A 26955-nucleotide genomic window follows, 5' to 3' on the forward strand; every position below is an offset into this window, starting at 1 on the left:
GAAATAAATAAATGTTTTTAAAAATATTTTAAAAAATTAAAAAATTAAAATCACCCCCCTTTCCCCAAAATAAAATAAAAATACAAAAAAAAACAGATGGGCATCACTGCATGAGAAAATACCATTACTATTAAACTATAGAAATATTTATTCCATAGGGGAAACGGCGAAAAGGAAAAAAGAAAGTCCATACGGTCGACTTGATGTTTTTTTGTCACTTTACCTCCCACCAAAAATTTTATAAAAAGTGATTAAAAATTCAAACTCATCCCAAAATGGTATCTATGAAAACTAAACATTGCCCTGCAAACAAATGAGCCCTTACACAGCTTCATAAACATAACTACAAAAAAGTTATGTTTATGGAGAATATGGCGATGCAAATAAAAAATGATTTTGTTTCCAAATTTTTGTAAAACTGTGTCAGAATTGAGTTGTTTTTTTTATAATTCCACCTCATTTGAAATTTTTTCCCCGCTTCACACTACTTTGTATTCAAAAGTAAATGATGCCATTAGAAAATACAACTTTTCCCACAAAAAAACAAGCCCTCATACGGCTATGAGAACGTGAATGGAAAAATAAAAAAGTTATGGCTTTGAGAAGGCTGGGAGTAAAAAACGAAAATGAAAAGGAAAATCGCCTTGAAAGGGTTAATCTAGATGGATTTATGGAACAGGACTTTATCATCAGGTAGGCGCCATTGCAGCATGCCAGCTCACAGTGGGAGGGAGTGCAGGGCTGGAGAGGAGAATGGGAGTGGCAGCTGTGGCAACAAGGGTGGTCTTCATCCTCACGGTGGCTAATCCACTGCTCCAGCACTCTCCTAAGGCTGCTCAAGCAGTGAATGGAGGGACACACCTTTTCCCCTCATCTTTGGGGTCTCCTGCCTGGTGGTGGCTGGGGGGGGGGTCCTTGATGTTGGGTGAATGGGTGGCAGGGTGCAAGGCCGGAGAACAGTGGGGCTCAGAACGTGGAGACCAATGACTAGGCCGTCTTGATGACAAGAAGGAAAATCTCTCTTTACTAAATAGATAATGGTGGTTGTAGTACAAATACAAGCAATAGAACCAGTTCTCAGGTATTTCACAGAGTAGGCTTTTCCCACAGGCTGTATATAAAAGGTGGCTGTTATGATGGTCCTCCCTGAGTCTCTCTCTTTATAGATACAAGCAACTTTCCCAAACGACCAAAGGAGTGAAATCACTCTCAGTATGTCTCTACAATGCCCATCTTCAGGGTACAGTCGAAGATTGGATGGCCAGTCCGTGTCATTAGTGTAGGAAAAGCAATTATCCCTGACCACAGACAGTGAAGTCTAAAGCCATGTGCATGCGTTACCAGTACTGTCTTTGTCCTATTTCGGCCTTTATGGTCCTCAACCTTTGGCAATAATTCAATGCTTCCTTCTCACAGAGGTTTATGTTTAGCAAAGTTGCTTTTCTGGCAGTTTTCACTTTCAGGAATTGTGTTTTCCTGGATAAAGGCTTCTGTTTTGGCCTTTATACAGCACACCTAAAAACTGGTCCTATGTCTTGTGTGTTCAGGAAAAGACACTCTACTAACTAAACAGGAGAAAAAGGGACCAGCCCACTACCCGGCAACTAAAATTAAAGGCTGACTGTTAACTATTTCCTACCCATACGTAGCCTTTTGGAATACGTAGTATTCATTTTAATAGTAGAATGTAGTAGTAAAAATGTTAACAGCTTTTAAAATGAGCCACACTATTAACCCTTTAGCAGTGAACCAGTGGGTCACTGCACAGTCATAGCAGTCCATCATAAAGAAGATCAGTTTTTACAGTAATTGCCAATTTTAATGATACTGGGATAGGGATCATATGGGCAGAACTAGAGGTCGGCCATACACCTTCTATAGCTGTTGGCCTTAGCCAGTAATTGTCTGTGACAGGGCCAGAAAGCAGAGACCAGTGGGGAACTGGTAAACATAAGAATTGAGGCGTCAGGGGATCTGTGAGGTGAGTATCCCTTCTTTTATTTTTTTGACCCACTCTGCACTCTTTGCCAATTTTTCCCCTCTGGACAACTCCTTTAATTCAAAAGGAATGTGTGTAGACTTTTGAAATTGCAAGCTTCAACTTTGCTTCTCTCCACTCTGATTGCATTATTCTGGAGCAACCTAAGGCTGAATCAAGGGCTCTTTGTGAGGTCCATCATCGAAACATTGACCCCACCAAACCTATACAAGTAGACAAACTAGGGACAAAACTATATCTAAGGTCAGGAATTCTCCTTCATCTGACTTTGAAGGGCCCCAGTATCTTTTTTTCTGGACCTTCCTATTAGAGCTCCTGTTAGCGATATAGGAGTGAGGTGTCCCATTCCTGTGGAGCTCCCCATTTACACCAATTGTTTGCCATCGATGGATTAAACCTTTTTGTGCCGCTGTCTAGATTCCATTACCCCACTGAGCAGAAGATAGAGAACTTAATTACATGACCGCCTGATGCAGCTCCTGCTGGAGGTTTCTCTGTGCATTCACAGCATTGAAGGTCTTCTTAATAGGACTGTTTTTAGAAAACCCATTCTCAAGTAAGCTATCTATCTACCAATTATCTATTTATCTACCCATCATCCATCTATCTGAATTTGTGATGAGCGCCCTGGCCTCCTCACAACTTACCAAGCACAGCGCCATCCACTAGTAGTGGCTGTACTTGGTATTGCAGTCCAGGCCCTTTCACTTGAATGGGACTGAGCTGTGCCTAGGCAACGAGACCGATAAACAGTGTCACTGACCTAGGAAGAGGTCTAAGCACAGAGCATTGCTGTCTCATCAATAAGCTGATTGGCAGGGGTGGCAGGAGTCGGACGCTCACTGATCTGATATTGATGACCTATCCTGAGGATAGGCCATCAATATGAAAATCCCGGAAAACCCCTTTAATGGGTGTGGGGAGGATAGCACATGGATGGAAATTACTGATGTAAGAGTCAGGCTTAGACACATCTATAGCTGACATAGTCATAGTCATTTTTGTGGTTAAGAATAAGTAAGTTTTAATGGGGTTTTCAAGGATGACTATGGTTTCTAACAAATCTGCTGATGTAGTTGTTTACCTCATGAACATCTTCTAAATTTGGACAATTTTCACAATATAAACCAGTCCCTCTGGTTTGATTCCATCCTGTATGTAGCACTTCCTGTTCCTGCATCCAACCAAACCCATGATGCACTTCTCCTTGCTCTGCCACAGCTCCAGCACAAACAAAACAATAGCTGATCTTAGGGAGACCAGCTACAGAAAACACAGTGGAGCCCCATTTAAGAGTCTCAACACAGCAATCCAAAGTGCAAAGCTCCCTGGGAAACAGTAATATGCAAAATAACTGTGGAGCCCCAGTTATGGGTCTTCAACACAGTGAAAGCCAGATATCCCTCAAAGGAAGGAAAACCGAGCAAAGGGGTGTCCCCATTTTGCTCGGTTTTCCTTCCTTTGAGGAATATCTGGCTTTCACTGTGTTGAAGACCCATAACTGGGGCTCCACAGCTCCAGCACGGCCTCTAACAACACCCAGCTAGTTTATAGCTCCTCCCACCAGCTAGTTATATAGACACTCCCCTATCATTGCCCCTAACAACAACCAGCTAGTTTATAGCTCCTCCCACCAGCTAGTTATATAGACACTCCCCTATCATTGCCCCTAACAACAACCAGCTAGTTTATAGCTCCTCCCACCAGCTAGTTACATAGACACTCCCCTATCACTGCCCTAACACCCAGCTAGTTTATAGCTCCTCCCACCCAGTTACATAGACACTCCCCTATCACTGCCCCTAACAACACCCAGCTAGTTTATAACTCCTCCCACCCAGCTAGTTACATAGACACTCCCCTATCATTGCCCCTAACAACAACCAGCTAGTTTATAGCTCCTCCCACCAGCTAGTTACATAGACACTCCCCTATCACTGCCCTAACACCCAGCTAGTTTATAGCTCCTCCCACCCAGTTACATAGACACTCCCCTATCACTGCCCCTAACAACACCCAGCTAGTTTATAACTCCTCCCATCCAGCTAGTTACATAGACACTCCCCTATCCCTGCCCCTAACAACACCCAGCTAGTTTATAGCTCCTCCCACCCAGTTACATAGACACTCCCCTATATTGCCTCTAACAGTAACCAGCTAGTTTATAGCCCCTCCCACCCAGCTAGTTACATAGACACTCCCCTATCACTGCCCCTAACAACACCCAGCTAATTTATAGCTCCTCCCACCCAGCTAGTTACATAGACACTCCCCTATCACTGCCCCTAACAACACCCAGCTAGTTTATAGCTCCTCCCACCAGCTAGTTACATAGACACTCCCCTATCATTGCCTCTAACAACGCCCAGCTAGTTTATAGCTCCTCCCACCCAGCTAGTTATATAGACACTCCCCTATCACTGCTCCTAACAAAACCCAGCTAGTTTATAGCTCCTCCCACCAGCTAGTTACAAAGACACTCCCCTATCACTGCCCCTAACACCCAACTAGTTTATAGCTCCTCCCACCAGCTAGTTACATAGACACTCCCCTATCATTGCCCCTAACAACGCCCAGCTAGTTTATAGCTCCTCCCACCCAGCTAGTTACATAGACACTTACTTACCACCGCCCCTAACCCCCAGCTAGTTTATAGCTCCTCCCACCCAGCTAGATACATAGACACTCCCCTATCACTGCCCCTAACCCCCAGCTAGTTTATAGCTCCTCCCACCCAGTTACATAGACACTCTCCTATCACTGCCCCTAACAATACCCAGCTACTTTATAGCTTCTCCCACCCAGCTAATTACATAGACACTCCCCTATCATTGCCCCTAACACCCAGCTAGTTTATAGCTCCTCCCACCCAGCTAGTTACATAGACACTCCCCTATCCCTGCCCCTAACAACACCCAGCTAGTTTATAGCTCCTCCCATCCAGTTACATAGACACTCCCCTATCACTGCCTCTAACAGCAACCAGCTAGTTTATAGCTCCTCCCACCCAGCTAGTTACATAGACACTCCCCTATCACTGCCCCTAACAACGCCCAGCTAGTTTATAGCTCCTCCCACCCAGCTAGTTACAGACACTTCCTTATCACCGCCCCTAACCCCCAGCTAGTTTATAGCTCCTCTTACCCAGCTAGATACATAGACACTCCCCTATCACCACCCCTAACCCCAGCTAGTTTATAGCTCCTCCCACCCAGTTACATAGACACTCTCCTATCACTGCCCCTAACAACACCCAGCTAGTTTATATCTCCTTCCACCCAGTTACATAGACACTCCCCTATCACTGCCTCTAACAGCAACCAGCTAGTTTATAGCTCCTCCCACCCAGTTACATAGACACTCTCCTATCACTGCCCCTAACACCCAGCTAGTTTATAGCTCCTCACACCCAGTTACATAGACACTCCCCTATCACTGCCTCTAACAGCAACCAGCTAGTTTATAGCCCCTCCCACCCAGCTAATTACATAGACAATCCCCTATCACTGCCCCTAACAACACCCAGCTAATTTATAGCTCCTCCCACCAGCTAGTTACATAGACACTCCCCTATCACTGCCCTTAACAACACCCAGCTAGTTTATAGCTCCTCCCACCAGCTAGTTACATAGACACTCCCCTATCATTGCCTCTAACAACGCCTAGCTAGTATAGCTCCTCCCACCCAGCTAGTTACATAGACACTCCCCTATCCCTGCCCCGAACACCCAGCTAGTTTATAGCTCCTCCCATCCAGTTACATAGACACTCCCCTATCACTGCCTCTAACAGCAACCAGCTAGTTTATAGCCCCTCCCACCCAGCTAATTACATAGACACTCCCCTATCACTGCCCCTAACAACACCCAGCTAATTTATAGCTCCTCCCACCCAGCTAGTTACATAGACACTCCCCTATCCCTGCCCCGAACACCCAGCTAGTTTATAGCTCCTCCCATCCAGTTACATAGACACTCCCCTATCACTGCCTCTAACAGCAACCAGCTAGTTACATAGACACTCCCCTATCACTGCCCCTAACAACACCCAGCTAATTTATAGCTCCTCCCACCCAGCTAGTTACATAGACACTCCCCTATCACTGCCCCTAACAACACCCAGCTAATTTATAGCTCCTCCCACCAGCTAGTTACATAGACACTCCCCTATCACTTCCCCTAACAACACCAACTAGTTTATAGCTCCTCCCACCAGCTAGTTACATAGACACTTCCTTATCACCGCCCCTAACCCCCAGCTAGTTTATAGCTCCTCCCACCCAGCTAGATACATAGACACTGCCCTATCACCGCCCCTAACCCCCAGCTAGTTTATAGCTCCTCCCACCCAGCTAGTTACATAGACACTCCCCTATCATTGGGCTAACACCCAGCTAGTTTATAGCTCCTCCCACCCAGTTACATAGACACTCCCCTATCACTGCCTCTAACAGCAACCAGCTAGTTTATAGCCCCTCCCACCCAGCTAATTACATAGACACTCCCCTATCACTGCCCCTAACACCCAGCTAATTTATAGCTCCTCCCACCCAGCTAGTTACATAGACACTCCCCTATTACTGCCCCTAACAACGCCCAGCTAGTTTATAGCTCCTCCCACCCAGCTAGTTACATAGACACTCCCCTATCACCGCCCCTAATCCCCAGCTAGTTTATAGCTCCTCCCACCCAGTTATATAGACACTCCCCTATCACTCCCCCTAACAACGCCCAGCTAGTTTATAGCTCCTCCCACCCAGTTACATAGACACTCCCCTATCACTCCCCCTAACAACACCCAGCTAGTTTATAGCTCCTCCCACCCAGCTAGTTACATAGACACTCCCCTATCACTGCCTCTAACAGCAACCAGCTAGTTTATAGCTCCTCCCACCCAGCTAGTTACATAGACACTCCCCTATCCCTGCCCCTAACAACACCCAGCTAGTTTATAGCTCCTCCCACCCAGCTAGTTACATAGACACTCCCCTATCACTGCCCCTAACAACACCAACTAGTTTATAGCTCTTCCCACCAGCTAGTTACATAGACACTTCCTTATCACCGCCCCTAACACCCAGCTAGTTTATAGCTCCTCCCACCCAGCTAGTTACATAGACACTCCCCTATCCCTACCCCTAACAACACCCAGCTAGTTTATAGCTCCTCCTATCCAGTTACATAGACACTCCCCTATCACTGCCTCTAACAGCAACCAGCTAGTTTATAGCTCCTCCCACCAGCTAGTTACATAGACACTCCCCTATCACTGCCTCTAACAGCAACCAGCTAGTTTATAGCTCCTCCCACCCAGCTAGTTACATAGACACTCCCCTATCACTGCCCCTAACAACAACCAGCTAGTTTATAGCTCCTCCCACCAGCTAGTTACATAGACACTCCCCTATCACTGCCCCTAACAACAACCAGCTAGTTTATAGCTCCTCCCACCCAGTTACATAGACACTCCTCTATCACTGCCCCGCCCATGGACATAACATCGCAGGAAATAGGAAAGAGCTGCATGGACATGGTCATGTGTCACGGGTAAGGAAGGTAGAGAGGAAGTGCACCCCCTTCACTGCCACCCTCAACCCTGTCCCTGCCTACTTGCACCACCCGCCCTAGGTGACGGGGCGCAACTGGGCGACGGTCCCTGACCTACGTAAGTGCAAAGTAGAGAGAATAGAGACAGAGAGGAACTGGACAGCCAAGGCAGAGAGCTGTACACGAGACGTAGGCAAACGGATAGACAGGGAGGTAGACAAGACAAAGGTACCCAGTAATGGGAGAGGCAATGGCGGGTCAACTAGCCGAGGTTGGTCTGGGAGGTCACGTCAATACAAGGGAAGAGGCAGGAGACAAATCCGAGAACGAGCCGAGGTCAAATCCGAGAGATAGCGTCAGTACTAAGGGAGCAGGCAGAAGGGAGGTCAGGAAACGATCAAGGTCAAATACCAGAGGTAAAGTAAGATAATAGTATATAATACACACACCTGTGGCCAGCAGGTTGCCTGTTTAAATAGTGGAGGAAAGGGATCATGTGACGTGGCCAGTGTCACATGACCCATCCTCCCTTACAGTAGCCGAGTGCCTAGCTCGGCGCTCAGCCCCACCTGGTTCCTATGGTGACATGGCACACCGACCGCTCCTGCGGGAGGAGTGCGGCCGGACGTACCGCGTCCCCCGTCACCATGACAACAGAGAAGACGCCGGGAACTGGGAAGCGCAGCCGGACGCAGCGAGCGTCCGGGCTGCCGTGAGATCGGGGACCGCCGGCAGCGCAGCGGGACAGAAGCCCGCCGCCTGCCGCTCATGACAGTCATGTGACCACAGCCCAGAACGGGAGATAGGAGCAATAACAGTAAAAGAAATACATTACAAATTTACAGCAACCTTCCTAAATGATTATTTAAAGGATGCTGATGGAAACGGAAAACCCCTTTAAGGACAGAACTGAGAATTAAAAGTCCATCCTTTTTGATCTTCACTAAGATCTGTAAGAGTCTGTATGTTATATAAAGGGGCTTTACAGGGATAGTCTGACTATCGTATATAGAGTATATTATATAGTAAAGAAATATGTCCGCCCCCATGATCCCCACTTTATCTCCCATATCTCTAGTTCTGATCCCCCCAGCAACATTTAGTTACATATTTGTGAAAGGTAGAATCAGAACTTTATTCCCATGGACTTTTGTTATCTTTATGCTTTTGGTTTAGTGTCCCTTTAAATGTGATAGAATAGCTAAGTGTCTCGGGGGAGCGATCCTTATATTCGGCTATAAGCCCCGCTATGAGTTACACATGAAGACTGCTATATTTTAAAGGCACAAAATGCAGGTTCTGTCTTGACCTTGTGCATTTCAAGGATTCCCATTAGGTATTCATTATCCGTCCCTTTTTCCTGGACCACTCCGGGTGCACTTACCTGTGTTGTGGTCAGTTCCCTCCTGCGAATATCACAGAGGCATCTCATTCACCGGAGTCCTCACTCATGGGGGAAAATCTGCATCCCATCAGTGCACCTGCAATATCAGCAGCTTCTCCGGCCTGTTCAGCCACTGCAGTATCATTCCAAGTGGCACACCTCCAGCAGACTCAGTGCACTGTCACCGCACGACCAGCAGAGGGCAGAGTTCCCTAAGGATTGCTCTATTAGTGGTCTTTGCGGAACACACCATGGATGGGAATTTAAAGGGATTGCACATGTATCATAAAAGCTTCTAAATTAGTAATAAGAAGCAAGAATAACGAAGAAATACTATTCGACTAAATCTATTTCTTGCTCCTCTTCAACAGGACAGCCGCTTTTCTTGCTCTGTATTCCTCTGCCAACTGATGGATTTCTTCCTTGCCCTTCCTCATTACACCAAGACTAATTTTAAAGGGGTTTTCCAGCTTCAGTATAAAAAGAAGTCTTCCGACAGCTGCTTACGGTACAGACAAGTATGTGTGACTATAAATCCCCTGTGCCAGTCATGTGTTTTTACGGCACATCATAGCTGCAGAATGCATGGAGGCTCCGGGGCCGCTGTCAATGGAGCAGTAGGGCCCCCTACCTATGAGATTTCTGCCAAATATTATTTATTTTTCATAAAGTGAAAGATTTTTTTTATTTAAAAAAACAAAAAACAATAACACTGTACTAACTTCACTTGCCTTCTATGTCAGAAAAAGCGGGACAGGCGCAAAGAAGCGGAACAAATGGCTGATAAATAAATCTCCTGCTTCCTCTCATACAGTATATTATAAAACTGTCTGTCTGCAGCCACCACTACAAATTTAAAAAAGTTTCCATTGAACTCAATGGGAGCTGCATAATCTCTTTGCACTGAGCTCCCTCTAGTGGCAGCTGCAGGAAAACGCGGTGGGTGCCTGTGCTGACAAGTGTCCACTATGGGAAGAAGACAAGCAGTGTGATTTCTGGGCAATGTTCTTCTGGGAAAACATGGGTCCTGACGTTATGTGGATGTGACACGTACCGCCTGACTAAACGTTGTACAGACCCAGTACATACAGACCATATCGAAATGAAAAGAATCAGATTTTTTATATGAGATAAAGTATACACAATGTTTCCCTGTAATGATAAGGTGCGGGGACACTTCTGGACATGACTTCTGAGAACCTCTTTCATCTACGGTACAAGTAATGTCTTGGCATGTGCCCCAGGGTTCTGGTTTAGGGTATGTAGATGCATGTATATGGCAGCATGTTAAATCTTTGCCCCTAGTAAAGGAACCGTTGTGCAGACATTTATGTGTTTGGTGTTGTACATAGCAGTTTTGCCATAAATCCACGCTGTACAATAATTCCTACATATACATGTGTGCAGGGGACCTTTGGAGAAGCAGGTCACATGATTGCAGGTCCTAAAAGACTATATATGTGATATATGCAGTTTCTCTGTATAATAGAGCGTGAATATCTGCTTCATTGTTGCATCTGTTCCTCCGTGAAGCGAGCCGAATCCCGGTCCTCAGACTGTCAGCACTCCTGCAGGTCTGGCTCCTGCAGCTTCTGCACCATGTCCCTCAGCATGCGGTTACAGAGAGCAGAATAGGGGTTTAGCAGGACTAGCTGCTGCCTGGCAAAGTCACATCCCAGCTGTGCAGCTCTCTGAAAGTCTTCTCTGGAGGCTTCGTCGTCTCCTTTTAGGCGTAAGATTAGTCCTCTTTGGACTAGAGCCTGACGTCCTGCAATACCCACTCCTTTACTCAGCTCCACTGCACGGTTCAGGTCTTGCAGCGCCCCTAGTGGGAAAAGAAAGCACTACATTTAGTATATTCTCTACCTGTTTAGGTAAATATCAGGCTGTTCTATTAGGTTATTAACAGTGTTCTCCAGTCCCACGATGATTTATGTTTAATCTTCCCAGCGCACCCCAAACACTGCATCAACATGGTGTAAGATAGAACTGGCTCAGATTCAACCTTTTATTTTTCACAGCTCCTTTGGAAAATGAAAGGTGGAATCTGATTGGTTGCTTTGGGCGACTAAGCCAGTTCTACTTATACTAGTTTGATAAATCTTCCCCTGCAGATTTCTACCCGTTTTTCATGTCAGCACTTTCCTTCCCTTGTTCTCAGCATCACTGCTTCCTGTTTACCCAGCATGCTTTGCTCTGTATTGTTTCTCAGAGCATCCTCCGCATGCCACACTGTCCCCCTGCAATATTCATGCCCCCTACACCTCCCCTGAGGCGGAGGAAGGCCTGTGAAGCATTACCGAGCAAAACATGCTGGGATTAGAAAACCCAGCAGGAAGTTAATGAAAACAGGAAGTTCTGTATGTGAACATCCTGCCAGGATGCAGTGATGCTGAGAACAGGGGAAGGAAAGTGCCAAAAGGAAAAACGAGTATATGCTGCAAAATGATGCAGTGTTTGGGGTACTCTGTGTAGATAAATTATGAAATCAGATAATATATAACACGCAATATACAGTCAGGTCCATAAATATTGGGACATCGACACAAATCTAACATTTTTGGCTCTATTCACCACCACAATAGATTTGAAATGAAACAAACAAGATGTGCTTTACCTGCAGACTGTCAGCTTTAATTTGAGGGTATTTACATCCAAATCAGGTGAACGGTGCAGGAATTACAACAGTTTGCATATGTGCCTCCCACTTGTTAAGGGACCAAAAGTAATGGGACAGAATAATAATCAGAAATCAAACTTTCACTTTTTAATACTTGGTTGCAAATCCTTTGCAGTCAATTACACCCTGTAGTCTGGAACATATAGACATCACCAGACGCTGGGTTTCATCCCTGGTGATGCTCTGCCAGGCCTCTACTGCAACTGTCTTCAGTTCCTGCTTGTTCTTGGGGCATTTTCCCTTCAGTTTTGTCTTCAGCAAGTGAAATTCATGCTCAATCGGATTCAGGTCAGGTGATTGACTTGACCATTGCATAACATTCCACTTCTTTCTCTTAAAAAACTCTTTGGTTGCTTTTGCAGTATGCTTTGGGTCATTGTCCATCTGCACTGTGAAGCGCCGTCCAATGAGTTCTGAAGCATTTGGCTGAATATGAGCAGATAATATTGCCCGAAACACTTCAGAATTCATCCTGCTGCTTTTGTCAGCAGTCACATCATCAATAAATACAAGAGAACCAGTTCCATTGGCAGCCATGCATGCCCACGCCATGACACTACCACCACCATGCTTCACAGATGAGGTGGTATGCTTAGGATAATGAGCAGTTCCTTTCCTTCTCCATACTCTTCTCTTCCCATCACTCTGCTACAAGTTGATCTTGGTCTCATCTGTCCATAGGATGTTGTTCCAGAACTGTGAAGGCTTTTTTAGATGTCGTTTGGCAAACTCTAATCTGGCCTTCCTGTTTTTGAGGCTCACCAATGGTTTACATCTTGTGGTGAACCCTCTGTATTCACTCTGGTGAAGTTTTCTCTTGATTGTTGACTTTGACACACATACACCTACCTCCTGGAGAGTGTTCTTGATCTGGCCAACTGTTGTGAAGGGTGTTTTCTTCACCAGGGAAATAATTCTTCGGTCATCCACCACAGTTGTTTTCCGTGGTCTTCCGGGTCTTTAGGTGTTGCTGAGCTCACCGGTGCGTTCCTTCTTTTTAAGAATGTTCCAAACAGTTGTTTTGGCCACGCCTAATGTTTTTGCTATCTCTCTGATGGGTTTGTTGTGTTTTTTCAGCCTAATGATGGCTTGCTTCACTGATGGTGACAGCTCTTTGGATCTCATATTGAGAGTTGACAGCAACAGATTCCAAATGCAAATATCACACTTGAAATGAACTCTGGACCTTTTATCTGCTCATTGTAATTGGGATAATGAGGGAATAACAGACACCTGGCCATGGAACAGCTGAGAAGCCAATTGTCCCATTACTTTTGGTTCCTTAACAAGTGGGAGGCACATATGCAAACTGTTGTAATTCCTACACCGTTCACCTGATTTGGCTGTAAATACCCTCAAATTAAAGCTGACAGTCTGCAGTTAAAGCACATCTTGTTCATTTCATTTCAAATCCATTGTGGTGGTGTATAGAGCCAAAAATGTTAGAATTGTGTCCATGTCCTAATATTTATGGACCTGACTGTAGCTCCCTTTGTTTCACTATCCTTTGAATCGGAAAAAGTTGATTTACACCGAGAGATTGCCTTTTCTGGGACTACAATATGGATGGCCTATTCTTAAGATAGGTTTTAAATATCCAATCAGTCGGGGTCGGACTCCTTCGTGATCAGCTGATTGAAGGGCCGCGGCACTCCAACAACTGTTGTATCTAGTGTTGAGAGAAGCGAGCTTCGGATGCTTCATCTGAAGTCACTTTGTTCAAAGCTTCGGAATAATACTGTACTGTAGAGTATTAGAACGCATGGGCTTCGATGAGCCAAAGTAAGTTGTTTGCAAAGTCGTGCGTGACTTCGTCGAATAACTTCGGTAGTTGATTTTTAAAGTGGAAAACCACTTTAAAACTAGAATCTAAACTCGGCTTCGGCTCCGAGGTACTAGTCGGAACCGAAGCCGGGTTCGTTTCAAGTTAGTAGTATGTAGTAAATGGCTGCATGAATCTTCAAAAAAATACTATGTGTGCCTGAACCCAAAGAAAAGAATAGGTCATTGGGCAATCCGCAAAAAATGCATAGAGCACAAGGATGAAAAATACAGTGGTGTGCATGAAGCCTAACGTTAACTACACACGACCGTATCCGTTTTGTGGTCCACAAACCATTGATCTGCAAAATACAGATACTGTCCGTGTGCATGCCGCCATTTTCTCACTCCCTTCAATAGAAATGTCTATTCTTGTCTGCGAATGGCAGAATGGCAATACAGATGTGGACAGCACATGGATGACAACTGGGTGCTAGGTGCTATCGGTATTTTAAAAAAAATTGCAGACCCATAAAAATGAATGGGTCTTTGTGCTTTCTGCAAAAATGCGGATCAGATGCAGATCCAAAATATGGTCGTGGGCATGAGGCCTTAGAGATAGCAGCAGGAGGGCAGATCAGACTGTGGAGAGGAGAACATGATCCAAGGAGTGCAGCTTACACAGGGTGTAGATCGGGAGGAAAGTGCACACAAGGGGTAAATCACACAGGCTGTGACTAGTGTAGACACCGAACCCAGGGGAAGGGGGGAATCACACTCCTCAGCATCAGTGTCTGCCAGCTCAACTGTAGAAAAGCAAATCAGGCCAGGAATAAAGCGGTGCTGATACATGAGAGCTAGTGAAGACAGCAGCATCCTGCACACACAAATCTCACATCCATCATGTAGTACTGGGGGCACGTCCACACGAGAAAGGTCTTAAACTAGGAGCAAGGTGAAAACTGAATACCAGCAGACAGAAAATCTATAAAGTATAGAAGATAATTTTTTATTTTTTTTACCACAAATCTCCTTAAAAATAATTTGGTTGCTATGGGCAACAAAGCCGGTTTTCCAGGACACCAGTTTTGATGTCTCCCACTGTGTTCTATACTACACATAAGATCCCTTTACACGGGACGATATTACAGCAGATTGCTGCGAAGGAAGTGTTCCTTCCTGACAATCTGCTGATCGCTAGCAGAGGAGACTGATGCATTTACATGCAGCGATCTCCTCCAGAGTATGGGGAGGAGCGATCGCTAATGCTATCGCTCTTCCCCATAAGGACTGGTTGTTGGAGATCGCTTTCGCTCGTTCATCAGGTAATCGGCAATACATTCACACCACCCAATCATCGCTAATGAGCGTTACTATGCTCGTTAGCGATAATCTCGGCCTGTGTAAAGGACCCTTAGGCCCCTTGCACACGAGCGTGAAGGATTAGGTCAGGATGCGCGATTAGGTCAGTGATAATCGCGCGATTTAGCTTGCGTGTGGAGTCAGTTTTGTATGCGATTGTGTTGAGTTATTGCGTTTTTCCCGCGCAGATGACATGCGGATTGCATGTGTTTTTAAAGCGCCTGAAAAAAAACAACTGATCCATCCTCTAGATTTACCTTTTACAGTAAACACATATAAATACCTCCTGCGTGCATAGGTATATTAGACAGGAAAAAGTTTTTAGGGAGAGTTGGGAGTTTGGGTGGTTATTTTTTTATTTTATTTTTTATATAGGGACTAGCAAGATAATAAGGCCCCTTATAACGTGGGTTGCGAGCTTGCATATTTTGCTTACAGATATTGTTTAAAACATGGTCTGGGAAATATGTACTAATACCTCATTAATAAAAATTGTAATATCTAGCACTAAATGTATGTACAGCTGTGTTCAAAATAATAGCAGTCAGACATCACTAACTTGATCAATCACTGTTTTTGGTAGAAATGATATTTTTACATGGCAAATAATTTACTAGCAGGTGTAGTAGAGTAATAGAAACCAAACAGACCCAACAGTCATGACATGCATGCTGCTGATTCTCTGTAATTCAATCACTTATTGAAAGGGGCATGTTGAAAATAATAGCAGTGTGGAGTTCAATTAGTGAGGTCATTCATTCTTTGAAAAACACATGGCAATTATTGCACTTATTTAAGGAAGGAAGGAAGGCAGCAAATGTTGTACATGCTGGTTACAGTGCATTTCTCTCTGAAATTCTGAGGAAAATGGGTCGTTCCAGACATTGTTCAGAAGAACAGCGTACCTTGATTAAAAGGTTGATTGGAGGGGAAAACATATAAAGAAGTGCAGAAAATGATAGGATGTTCAGCTAAAATGATCACAAATGCTTTAAAATGGCAACCAAAACCCGTAAGACGTGGAAGAAAGCGAAAAACTACCATTCGAATGGATAGAAGAATAGCCAAAATGGCAAGGACTCAGCCAACAATCAGCTCCAGGAAGATCAAAGAAGGTCTAAAGTTCCCTGTGAGTACTGTTACAATGAGAAGATGCCTATGTGAAGCCAAGCTATCTGCAAGAAGCCCCCGCAAAGTCCCACTGTTGAAAAAAAGACATGTGCCGAAGAGGTTACAATTTGCCAAGGAGCACATTGACGGCCTAAAGAGACATTTTGTGAACTGATGAAAGTAAGATTGTTCTTTTTGGGTCTAGTGGCCGGAGACAGTTTGTCAGACGACCCCCAAACACTGAATTCAGCCACAGTTCACTGTGAAGACATTGAAGCATGGTGGACAAGCATCATGATATGGGGATGTCTCTCATACTACGGTGTTGGGCCTATTTATCGCAGACCAGGGATCACGGATCAGTTTGAATACATCAGAATACTTGAAGAGGTCATGCTGCCTTATGCTGAAGAGGAAATGCCCTTGAAATGGGTGCTCCAACAAGACAACGAGCCCAAACACACCAGTAAACGGGCAACATCTTGGTTCCAGACCAACAAGATTGACGTTATGGAGTGGCCAGCCCAATCCCCGGACCTTAATCCAAGAGAAAACTTGTGGGGCGACATCAAAAATGCAGTTTCTGAGGCAAAACCAAGAAATAGAGAAGAACTGTGGAATGTAGTCCAATCATCCTGGTCTGGAATACCTGTTCACAGGGGCCAGAAGTTGGTTGACTCCGAGCAACACAGATGTCCAGCAGTTCTCAGAAACAGCGGTTATACAACTAAATGTTAGTTAAGTGATTCAAAGGAAAGGAAAATCTTCAAACATTTTTCGGTTTATATAGTGAATGTTTTAGTTTGTAAAGAAGAATACAAGCACTGCTATTTTTTTGAACAGTCCAATATTCACTTTTCTTCAATTTTTTTAGAGGAACATCACAAATGTGATATATTTTTCTTCATGTTTTGATTCGGAATAGAATGCGTTGTGTTCCCAATGCATTTGTGTGTATGGAAATAGAAGCTATTAGAAGGATTTTGAGCTTTATTCACTTTTTTAAACACACTGCTATTATTTTGAACACAACTGTGTGTTTCATCATCATTAATAAAGTTGTAGTTGGCCTGATTATGACTAAGGCCTCGTTCACATCACAGTTTCTCCTTTCCGTTTTCCGGCTCCGTTGAGGAGCAGGAGAACGGAAAGGACGGATTCTGCAGATAACTGAGACCTAACTGAGCGTAACGGAGGCTAAAGACCCCATAGACTATAATGAGGTCCGTTCGGTGTCCGCTCAGAACATGATTTTTGAGCGGAGACGAAAGTCCTGCATGCATGCATTACATGTGTCATGTCACTAAACTCCATATGGTTTGTGTTTAATATCGTGTGCATAATGTACATTATATTGTAGTAATTTATTTTTTGTAGATATGTTTTTTTAAACAAAAATATGTAGAATAAAAATTTTAAATGTGTTATTTAATTTTATAACCAAATTAATTTTCTTGTGTGTGAAGGTTAGATGAATCATGTTTATATAGTAAGTGTATTAGGCTTATATTAATGTATATTAAACATTTACAATTAGTCATGTGGTCTATGTGTTAGGGTACTTTCCTACTAGCGTCTTTCTTTTCCGGTATTGAGTTCCGTCACAGGGGCTCAATACTGGAAAAAAACGGATCAGTTTTGCACCCGCGTGGAAAACTCGCTTGTGTGAAAGGGGCTTTAAGCTTACAATAGGGTTACTTTTTACCTGTCACATCGCCCTCCAGTCGCAGGGCCTGAGCACGGTTGTTGTATGCAGACGGCCGATCCGGAAGAAGCGCAATCGCCTCCGTGAACATCTGTACAGCTGTCTTCACATCTCCAGACTCTGCTGATTTTACACCGCTCAGCTCCAGTTTAAGAGTCTTCTCCAAAAGCTCAGCTGGGAACCTGCTGTCTAAAAAGAAATAAATTCAAAGATACATTTTCTAAAGAGTGTTTGCCCCTACACAATAATATTTTTTTGATTTAATCAAAAATTATAATCTAAGCCAATTGTCAAGTAGTAAACATTTTAAGCAATTTTAAGACTACAGCTCTTATGTGTATCCATGGTAACAGACTACAAGCCCTGTGTAGTCTGATCTTGCAGGCATACTTCCCACTCATTCTGCAGGTTAACAGGGGGGCAGATGAAAATAATTATGGCTGCAGGATCAGACTGGTATTAGCACTGCAGAATTACATTTATATGTGATACCTGGGAGCATCATTAGGGGCATATGGGCAAACTGGGCGGACTTTGTGCAGTGGAATTTCCATCACAGATTTTTTGTGAAATTTGCGTGAGTTATCACAAAATCTGCGTGTGGATTTGTCGCAGAATTTGCAGTAGATTTGCAGCTTTTTTTCCCCACCCTTTTTTTAAGTAGAAATTTGCATGCCTCATGCACACAACCGTAGGCGATCCGTGTGGACCGCAAACGGCTGGCCTGCAATGTATACGGGCACCAGCCGTGTGCACTCCGTATTACGGATGCTGACCTATTCACTTGAATGGGTATGCAATCTGCCAGATATGGTGCGGAGTGGAGGTACGGAACGGAAGCCCACAGAAGCACTACGGAGCCGCTGCACTGGATAAAAAATAGCGTATGTCCTATTTTTTGGCGGTGAAAATAGATTGTGGACCCATTCAAGGGAATGGGTCCGCATCTGCAGCCGGCGGCCACACAGACGCTGCCCGTGCATTGCGAACCGTTATTATGCCTGAGCCCTAAGGCCTCATTTATGTTTCCGTGTCCGTGAACAGATCTGTGCTAAAGGCATAGATCTGTTCAGATAAAGTTTAAGTAAAATACAGTACAATACACTATATAGTGTACTGTACTGTATTATACAGACATCAGACCCACTGGATCTTCAAGAACCAAGTGGGTCTGGGTAAAAAAAAAAAAAAAAAGTGAAAAAAGTAAAGATAAAAAAAACACATTTATCACTGAATAAAAAAAAATAAAAAAAAATACACTACACATATTAGGTATCGCCGCGTCCGTAACGACCTGATCTATAAAACGGTCATGTTACTTTCCCCGCACGGTGAACGCCATAAAAATAAAAAAAATAACTATGAGGAGAAAACATGTTCTTACTCTTAGCCATGTAAAACAAGAATAAATGGAAGCATCAATTCAGACCCAGAGATTATGATCATAGAACACAAGAGTTTTTTTTATTGTGTAATGTAAGTTACAGCATTTGGGAAGGGGGGGAGGGGGAATAGTTGGAAGTAATGATTGTATATGACTATTATACACATTTGTATGATTTACAAAAATCTGTATACCTATACCAGCTGTGTAATATTGGCAATTATATGGAAAATTAAATAAAAATATGTTGAAAAAAAAAAAAGAACTATGAGGAAATTGAAATTTTGCCCACCTTACTTCACAAAAAAGGTAATAAAAGTGATCAAAAAATTTGCATGTACGCCAAAATAGTACCAATCAAACTGGCATCTCATCCCGCAAAAATCATACCCTACCCAAGATAATCGGCCAAAAACTGAAAAAACTATGGCTCTTAGACTATGGAAACACTAAAACATGATCTTTTTTGTTTCAAAAATGAAATCATTGTGTAAAACGTACATAAATAAAAAAAAAGGATACATATTAGGTATCGCCGCGTCCGTATCGACCGGCTCTATAAAAATATCACATGACCTAACCTCTCAGATGACCACCGTAAAAAAATAAAAATAAAAATGGTGTAAAAAAAGAAAATTTTTGTCATCTTACGTCACAAAAAGTGTAATAGCAAGCGATCAAAAAGTCATATGCACCCCAAAATAGTGCCAATCAAACCGTCATCTCATCCCACAAAAAATGAGACCCTACCTAAGATAATCGCCCAAAAACTAAAAAAAAATATGTCTCTCAGACTATGGAGACACTAAAACATGATTTTTTTTGTTTCAAAAATGAAATCATTGTGTAAAACTTACATAAATAAAGAAATTGTATACATATTAGGTATAACCTGTCAGATTAATGTTGTAAATAACAAAAATATATATATATTTCTTGTTACCTTGCGCCTCACAAAAAGTGTAATATAGAGCAACCAAAAATCATATGTACCCTAACCTAGTACCAACAAAACTGCCACCCTATCCCGTAGTTTCTAAAATGCGGTCACTTTTTTGGAGTTTCTACTCTAGGGGTGCATCAGGGGGGCTTCAAATGGGACATGGTATAAAAAAAAAACAGTCCAGCAAAATCTGCCTTCCAAAAACCGTATGATATTCCTTTCCTTCTGCGCCCTGCCGTGTGCCCGTACAGCAGTTTACGACCACATATGGGGTGTTTCTGTAAACTACAGAATCAGAGCCATAAATATAGAGTTTTGTTTGGCTGTTAACCCTTGCTTTGTAACTGGAAAAAAAAATATTAAAATGGAAAATCTGCCAAAAAAGTGAAATTTTGAAATTGTATCTCTATTTTCCATTAAATCTTGTGCAACACCTAAAGGGTTAACAAAGTTAGTAAAATCAGTTTTGAATACCTTGAGGGGTGTAGTTTCTTAGATGGGGTCACTTTTATGGAGTTTCTACTCTAGGGGTGCATCAGGGGGGCTTCAAATTGGACATGGTGTCAAAAAAACAGTCCAGCAAAATCAGCCCTCCAAAAACCAAACGGCGCACCTTTCACTCTACGCCCTACTGTGTGCCAGTACAGTAGTTTACAGCCACATATGGGGTGTTTTTGCAAACTACAGAATCGAGGCAATAAATAAAGCATTTTGTTTGGCTGTTAACCCTTGCTTTGTTACTGGAAAAAATAGATTAAAATGGGAAATTTTCCCAAAAATCTAAATTCAGAAATCACCATTTGCCATTAACGCTTGTGGAACACCTAAAGGGTTAACAACGTTTGTAAAATCAGTTTGAATACCTTGAGGGGTGTAGTTTCTAGAATGGGGTCATTTTTGGGTGGTTTCTATTATGTAAGCCTCACAAAGTGACTTCAGACCTGAACTGGTCCCTAAAAAGTGGGCTTTTGAAAATTTCTGAAAAATTTCAAGATTTGCTTCTAAACTTCTAAGCCTTGTAACATCCCCCAAAAATAAAATATCATTCCCAAATTGATCCAAACATGAAGTAGACATACGGGGAATGTAAAGTAATAACTATTTTTGTAGGTATTGCTATGTATTATAGAAGTAGAGAAATTGAAACTTGGAAATTTGCAATTTTTTACAAATATTTGGTAAATTTGGTATTTTTATATAAATAAAAATGATTTTTTTTTACTTCATTTTACCAGTGTCATGAAGTACAATATGTGACGAAAAAACAATCTCAGAATGGCCTGGATAAGTCAAAGTGTTTTAAAGTTATCACCACTTAAAGTGACACTGGTCAGATTTGCAAAAAATGGCCTGGTCCTTAAGGTGAAATAAGGCTGTGTCCTGAAGGGGTCAAACAAAGTCATTGCAAGTTAACCCTTTAAAGGGAAATAAAGACATTTATAACTTTGCATGGGGGAAATAGGCAAATCCCAGAAAACACCTTTAATTAGGCAAGTAAGGAGTAATAGACACTGATGTAAAGGGCCTGCAGCAAATCTAGAGACTGAGAGGGAAAAGAGGATAATGTATGATCCTGTGCACCCATGTAATTGTATAATACCGCCTAACCCTCAGGCTTCAACAGATGTTTTAATCTGGAAGGGCAAGCTCCACAAGGCAAATAATGGGGAGATAAACCCTGCACTCTGGGCAATGAGTAACCATGTGTTTGCTCAGAATACATCGCCATATTGTTACCACATCCTTCTTCACATCTCGCAAATAGTCATTGATCTCCTGAGATATCTAGTATACTTGTAGTATCTATGAAATAACAATTCTTGAGCATCTTTTTTTAGATCGTCTGCAATTTACTGTTCCTCTCTTATTCCTCCATAAATTGACAACTGGGTGTTACCAGTTGGGTGGAAGGGGGAGGGGAGGGGAGGGTGTCCTTACATAGTCTGATACTTTGACAAGGAGAATGGTAACATTCAATTGTGGAATTATTAATACATTTCTAGTAGGAATAACAGAGGAAAGGATCCACACAGATGTATAAGAAAATAATTGTTATTTCCTTAATAATACAAGTATTCACTAAACAAACATGTCAGGAGAGGTGACAGATTATTTCATATCCTAATTGATGAGAGTGGAGTATGTATTTCTGTATAACCAGGCAAATTTGCCATTCAGGAATTTAGAATAGCTTGGTGACAACCCCTGTGGAACATTGAGTAGCAGCCCTACTGGTTGTCACCCAGATTTTCCAGAAACAGATATTATTAGAACATAAATAAATTGCTGGCAGTCTGCAATAAAGGTCCAGATGGGTGTTACCAGTCGGGGGGGTGTCACTGCACAGTCTGACACTGGCAGCACTGATTGGATATTGTCAGGGACATCCTCCCTCAACAAGTGACACCCATCTGGTCCTTCATTGCAGAATAAAATAAATGTATAGTAGGAATAATAGAGGAATGGTTCAATACTAAAGTTATATGGAAAAAAAATATTTATTTATTTTGATTACTTATTTAGCGCTGACATATTCTACGTCGCTTTGCAGACATTATCATTGCTGGCTGTCTGCATTGGAGCTCACAATCTAAGTCCCCTATCAGTATGTCTGTGAAGTGTGGGAGGAAACTCACACAAACACGGGCAGAACATGCAAACTCCATGCAGATGTTGTCCTTGGTCGGATTCAAACACAGGAAACAGGACCCCAGCGCTGCAAGGCACCGGCTTCACACAAACTGGTTATTATAATTATTATAATGTCATTACATGGGGAATGTAAGTAGTTACTAAAACAGACATGTCAGGAGAGGGGACGGTTCTTCTTTAAATGGGGACAGTGCTGCAGTACCACTCACAGCCAATACTCCACAGTGCATGGAGCTGTGCTGTACCAGTACCTATTCTGCTACCCCAACTGATCTAATATTAAGTACCCTTTAAGTGTTTTTTAAGGCGAGGGACACACCAACAACTTACTGCAACATTTTTTTCCCAGTTGTAGAAATGTATGTTCAGCTGCGTCTAAATCCAATGTTGTCCGACCTGCCGATGGACTGCGGCTGCTGCAGCAAGACTACTCCACCGAGAAGACATCCCAGCATACAAGCCATGAGATATAACATAACAGGACTCACCCTGATCCTCCTCCTCTTTTATGTCATTGTCCTTGTCCCCAGAAATGTCCCCGAATGGAGCACTCGGATTGAATATGGCGTGCAGGACGGCGGAGTCGTTTGGGGTACACATTGTCGTCCTGTGGTAGGAGTAACACTGCCGGCTGCGAGGAGAGGACTGATGGTGACCCGCCGTCACCCTGTTATCTCTCAGAAGTTATGGGAGTCACCGCAGCACCCAATCATGGAGAGGGGTGGAGGTGGCTTTCCTCCAGATGCTGCTCACATCTGTTACCAGTAAAGACATTATGAAAGGCAGACGCCGCCTGATCCTGCACTTCTTCACATGCATGACTCAGGAGAAGAACCTGGCACCGCACAACTTGTAGAAGAATTAATTTTTTTTTAGCATTTTTTTCATGCATTAGGGTAAATGCACACAATCCGCACTGAAATCCGCAGGTGTTTGCAGGGAAATCCGTGCGGTCAATAGGCGCGGATTTGCATGCGTATTTTACTCTCCCATTGAAGTGAATGGACAAAATACGGTCAGGAAAAATAAAATAAATTGACATGCTGCGGATTTTTAAATCTGCACCGTCAAAATCTGCACGGAAAAAAACTGCTTTGTGTACATGAGAATTTCAAATTCTCATAGAATACAATGTACATGACCTACGGTGCGGATTTTCCGCACGCAATCCTGATCGTGTGCATTTACCGTTAAAGGACATCGGTCGGCAGATTTGTTCGTATGACACTGGCTGACCTGTTACATGTGCGCTTGGCAGCTGAAGGCATCCGTGTTGGTCCCATGTTCATATGTGCCCGCATTGCTGAGAAAGATGATGTTTTAATATATGCAAATGAGCATCTAGGAGCAACGGGGGCGTTACCATTACACCTAGAGGCTCTGCTCTCTCTGCAACTGCTGTACCCTTTGCACTTTGACAGGACCAGGCAGTGTAAACGCCATGTACCTGGTCCTGTCAATCAAAGTGCAGATGACGCAGCAGTTAGAGAGAACAGAGCCTCTAGGTGTAACGGCAACGCCCCCATTGCTCCTAGAGGCTCATTTGCATACATTACAACATAATTTTTCTCTGTCCGGAGACACAATCACTCAAGATGTCGGGGGTGGCTCCCCTGGGGTTCGGGACTATGAGTGAACCTTCAGGTGTCTGTGTCACTGATTGTCCGGGTTGCGTGGATCTTCCAGGAGCGACAAGACGCTTTACATCTGGTGCTGAATTGTTTTGCTTTTCAGTTGCTAGGGCCTTGTTCACATTTCCGTTTTTCACGGACATATGCTATCCGCATTTACTTTCAGTGTGTAGTTTTATACTGATTGTGGGTTAGTGAAACAAATCAGAGACATGCACTACTCTGGGCCATGCTGCGGACTGCACACGCTTAATGAAGTTTACGGGTCTGTGAAAAATCACTGACACAGCACGGATAGCATCCGTGTTTGGTCCGTTTTTCAATGACTACTGATAGTCGATGTTCTGAAAATTAATTTGCAGCTGAGCAGTGTCCATGGAATACAGATGACACACGGACCAAACACGGATCCTTCACAGACATCTGAAACACAGACGGATTTATTTTTTTCCAGGGACATCAAACGGCCTCTTTCACACGAGCGTGACGGATTAGGTCCGGATGCGTTCAGTGAAGCTCGCACCATTTTGCAAGCAAGTTCAGTCCGTTTTTTCCGCGCGGTTGCGATGCGTTTTGATGTGTTTTTTCACGCTCATGATAAAAAACGGAAGGCTTACCAACAACATCTCCTAGCAACCATCAGTGAAAAACGCATTGCATCCGCACTTGCTTCCGGATGCAATGCATTTTTCACTGAAGCCCCATTCACTTCTATGGGGCCAGGGCTGCGTGAAAAACGCAGAATATAGAACATGCTGCGTTTTTCACGCATCGCAGAACTGATGCGTGAAAAAAACGCTCATGTGCACATACACATTGAAATGAATGGGTCAGGATTCAGTGCGGGTGCTATACGTTCACGTCGCGCATTGCACCCGCGCGGAAAACTCGCTCGTGTGAAAGGGGCCTAAAGCTTTTTTTTGTTTCTTTTAAGGTATTATGCACATAACCGTAAGTATTTTACTTTCCGCAAAATGTGGATCAGCAAAATACAGATGACGTCCATGCGCCATACGCTTTTTTTGCGGACCCATTGACATTAATAGGTCCATGGTCTGCATTTTGCGGCCAAGAATAGGACTTGTTCTATCTTTTGTGAAATGGATGATCAATGTGCTTTCCCTATGTCCGTTCCGTGAAAAGATAGAATATGTGCGCATTGCGGAGCACGCACCCATTGAAGTTACTGGGTCTGCTAAAAAAAAAAAAAAAGAGGGCACACGGACACCCTTAGAATACTTGCACACAAATGCAGGTGAACGCACATAAGATCCGCACGAATTTCCGTGCATTTCTGCACCTTATCTGTACCAAAATCTGCAATTTCTAACAGCGGTTTTTGGTGCGGTTTTGCCGAAGATCTCATTCTTCATTGGAAAAGGGCGAAATCCGCAGCTAAAATTACAAAGATAATGAATTTGGAAATCCAACAGAAAAAAAAATCTGCAAAATGTACATACACTTTGCTGGTCCTGTGCTACGCTGCGGTTTTTCCGCACTGGAGTCCGTGAGTAAAAACTGCACGTATTCCGCACTTGTGTGCAGGTGGCCTTATACTGATGTTACTTTTTCTCAGGCAATGCTGATGACATCACTCTTCATTGCTGCACTTGTCGTTGTTCACATGGTGCCATACTCGACAACTTTAAACCTATAATTATGAATAAAGACAAACTACAAATATGGATAAAAATGGCCGCGTCTTTATTAAAATGGCGGGGGGGGGGGGGGGGGGTAACCATAAATATTAACAATTCCATTAATATTCCCACATATATTAACTAAAGTCCATTAATGAAATACTCAGAGTCCACCCAGTAAGGCCTCTTGCACACAAACGTTTATTTTTCCGTTTATGTTCCGTTTTTGCGTTCTGTATACGGTCCGTATACGGAACCATTCATTTCAATGGGTCCGCAAAAAAAACACGGAATGTCAGCATGGACCGTATGCATTCCGTTTCTGTATTTCTGTTTTCTTCAAATATAGAACATGTCCTATTATCGTCCACATAAAGGACAAGGATAGTACTGTTCTATCAGGGGCCAGCTGTTCCGTTCCGCAAACAATGGACGTCATCCGTATTTTTTGCAGACCGCAAAATACTGAAAAAGCCATACGGTCGTGTGCAAGAGGCCTAAGGCTGAGCGACTAACCCCCACCACCCGCTTTTTTTTTAAAAGACCGCAACTAAAACCCAGGGAGGGCGGGTGGGACACGTTCTTCTCTCATCTTTTTTCAGCCGATGACAGCGCTCCAAAGGGTGAGTGGCCACTATAAATACTCCAAATTCCCGCCGAAACTTGCCCTTGGCCAATCCACAGGTCAGTTAAAAATAGCCCTTTGCCCAGCAACTGGCCAGCAACACCTTAAGCCAATCACCTCTCAGTCCTGTTGCCGGCAAACATTCAGAATTACCTGAGGGGGAAAAAAGGAGGGGGGGGGGGGAAATATCTACTCTCCAGGACTACGTTTGACACCTTAGCCCTCCCCCCCCCCCCCCGAACATTTCCCCCTGCTAATACATACATGTCTGCTATAGGTAACAAGACATTGAGGCTCCCATGTGGCAAAAAAAAAATGCACCATGGCTGCAACATGTGAACACAGCCTTAGAGACAAAGCTTATCCCCTTCTTTAGAGGTCTTAGTCAATGTTCTCACTGTGAGGGGAGGTGTACAAGTTCCTCGCTGCCGCGTTCTGGCAGCGGTCTTCCGGTCCGCATCTTGTAAACTTCCAAACGGACAAGGTCATGTGCACTGCTGTAATAGCTACAAGACGGTGCAGGGGTCTGTTAC

At 43.5% G+C, this 26955-nt stretch overlaps 1 protein-coding gene across 1 annotated transcript; it reads right to left on the reverse strand.

The window, feature by feature from the left end:
• Window positions 1–10248: 10248 nt before the first annotated feature.
• On the reverse strand, window positions 10249–23185 carry TTC36 (tetratricopeptide repeat domain 36). Its single transcript, XM_040424825.1, has 3 exons — window positions 23015–23185; window positions 17548–17736; window positions 10249–10754 (listed from the first exon to the last, which is right to left on the reverse strand). Exons 1-3 carry the CDS (start codon window positions 23124–23126, stop codon window positions 10489–10491), a joined length of 567 nt encoding a protein of 188 aa, XP_040280759.1. The 5' UTR covers window positions 23127–23185; the 3' UTR covers window positions 10249–10488.
• Window positions 23186–26955: the final 3770 nt, after the last annotated feature.

Source organism: Bufo bufo, chromosome 1, assembly GCF_905171765.1.
Source record: "Bufo bufo chromosome 1, aBufBuf1.1, whole genome shotgun sequence".
Taxonomy (NCBI): domain Eukaryota; kingdom Metazoa; phylum Chordata; class Amphibia; order Anura; family Bufonidae; genus Bufo; species Bufo bufo.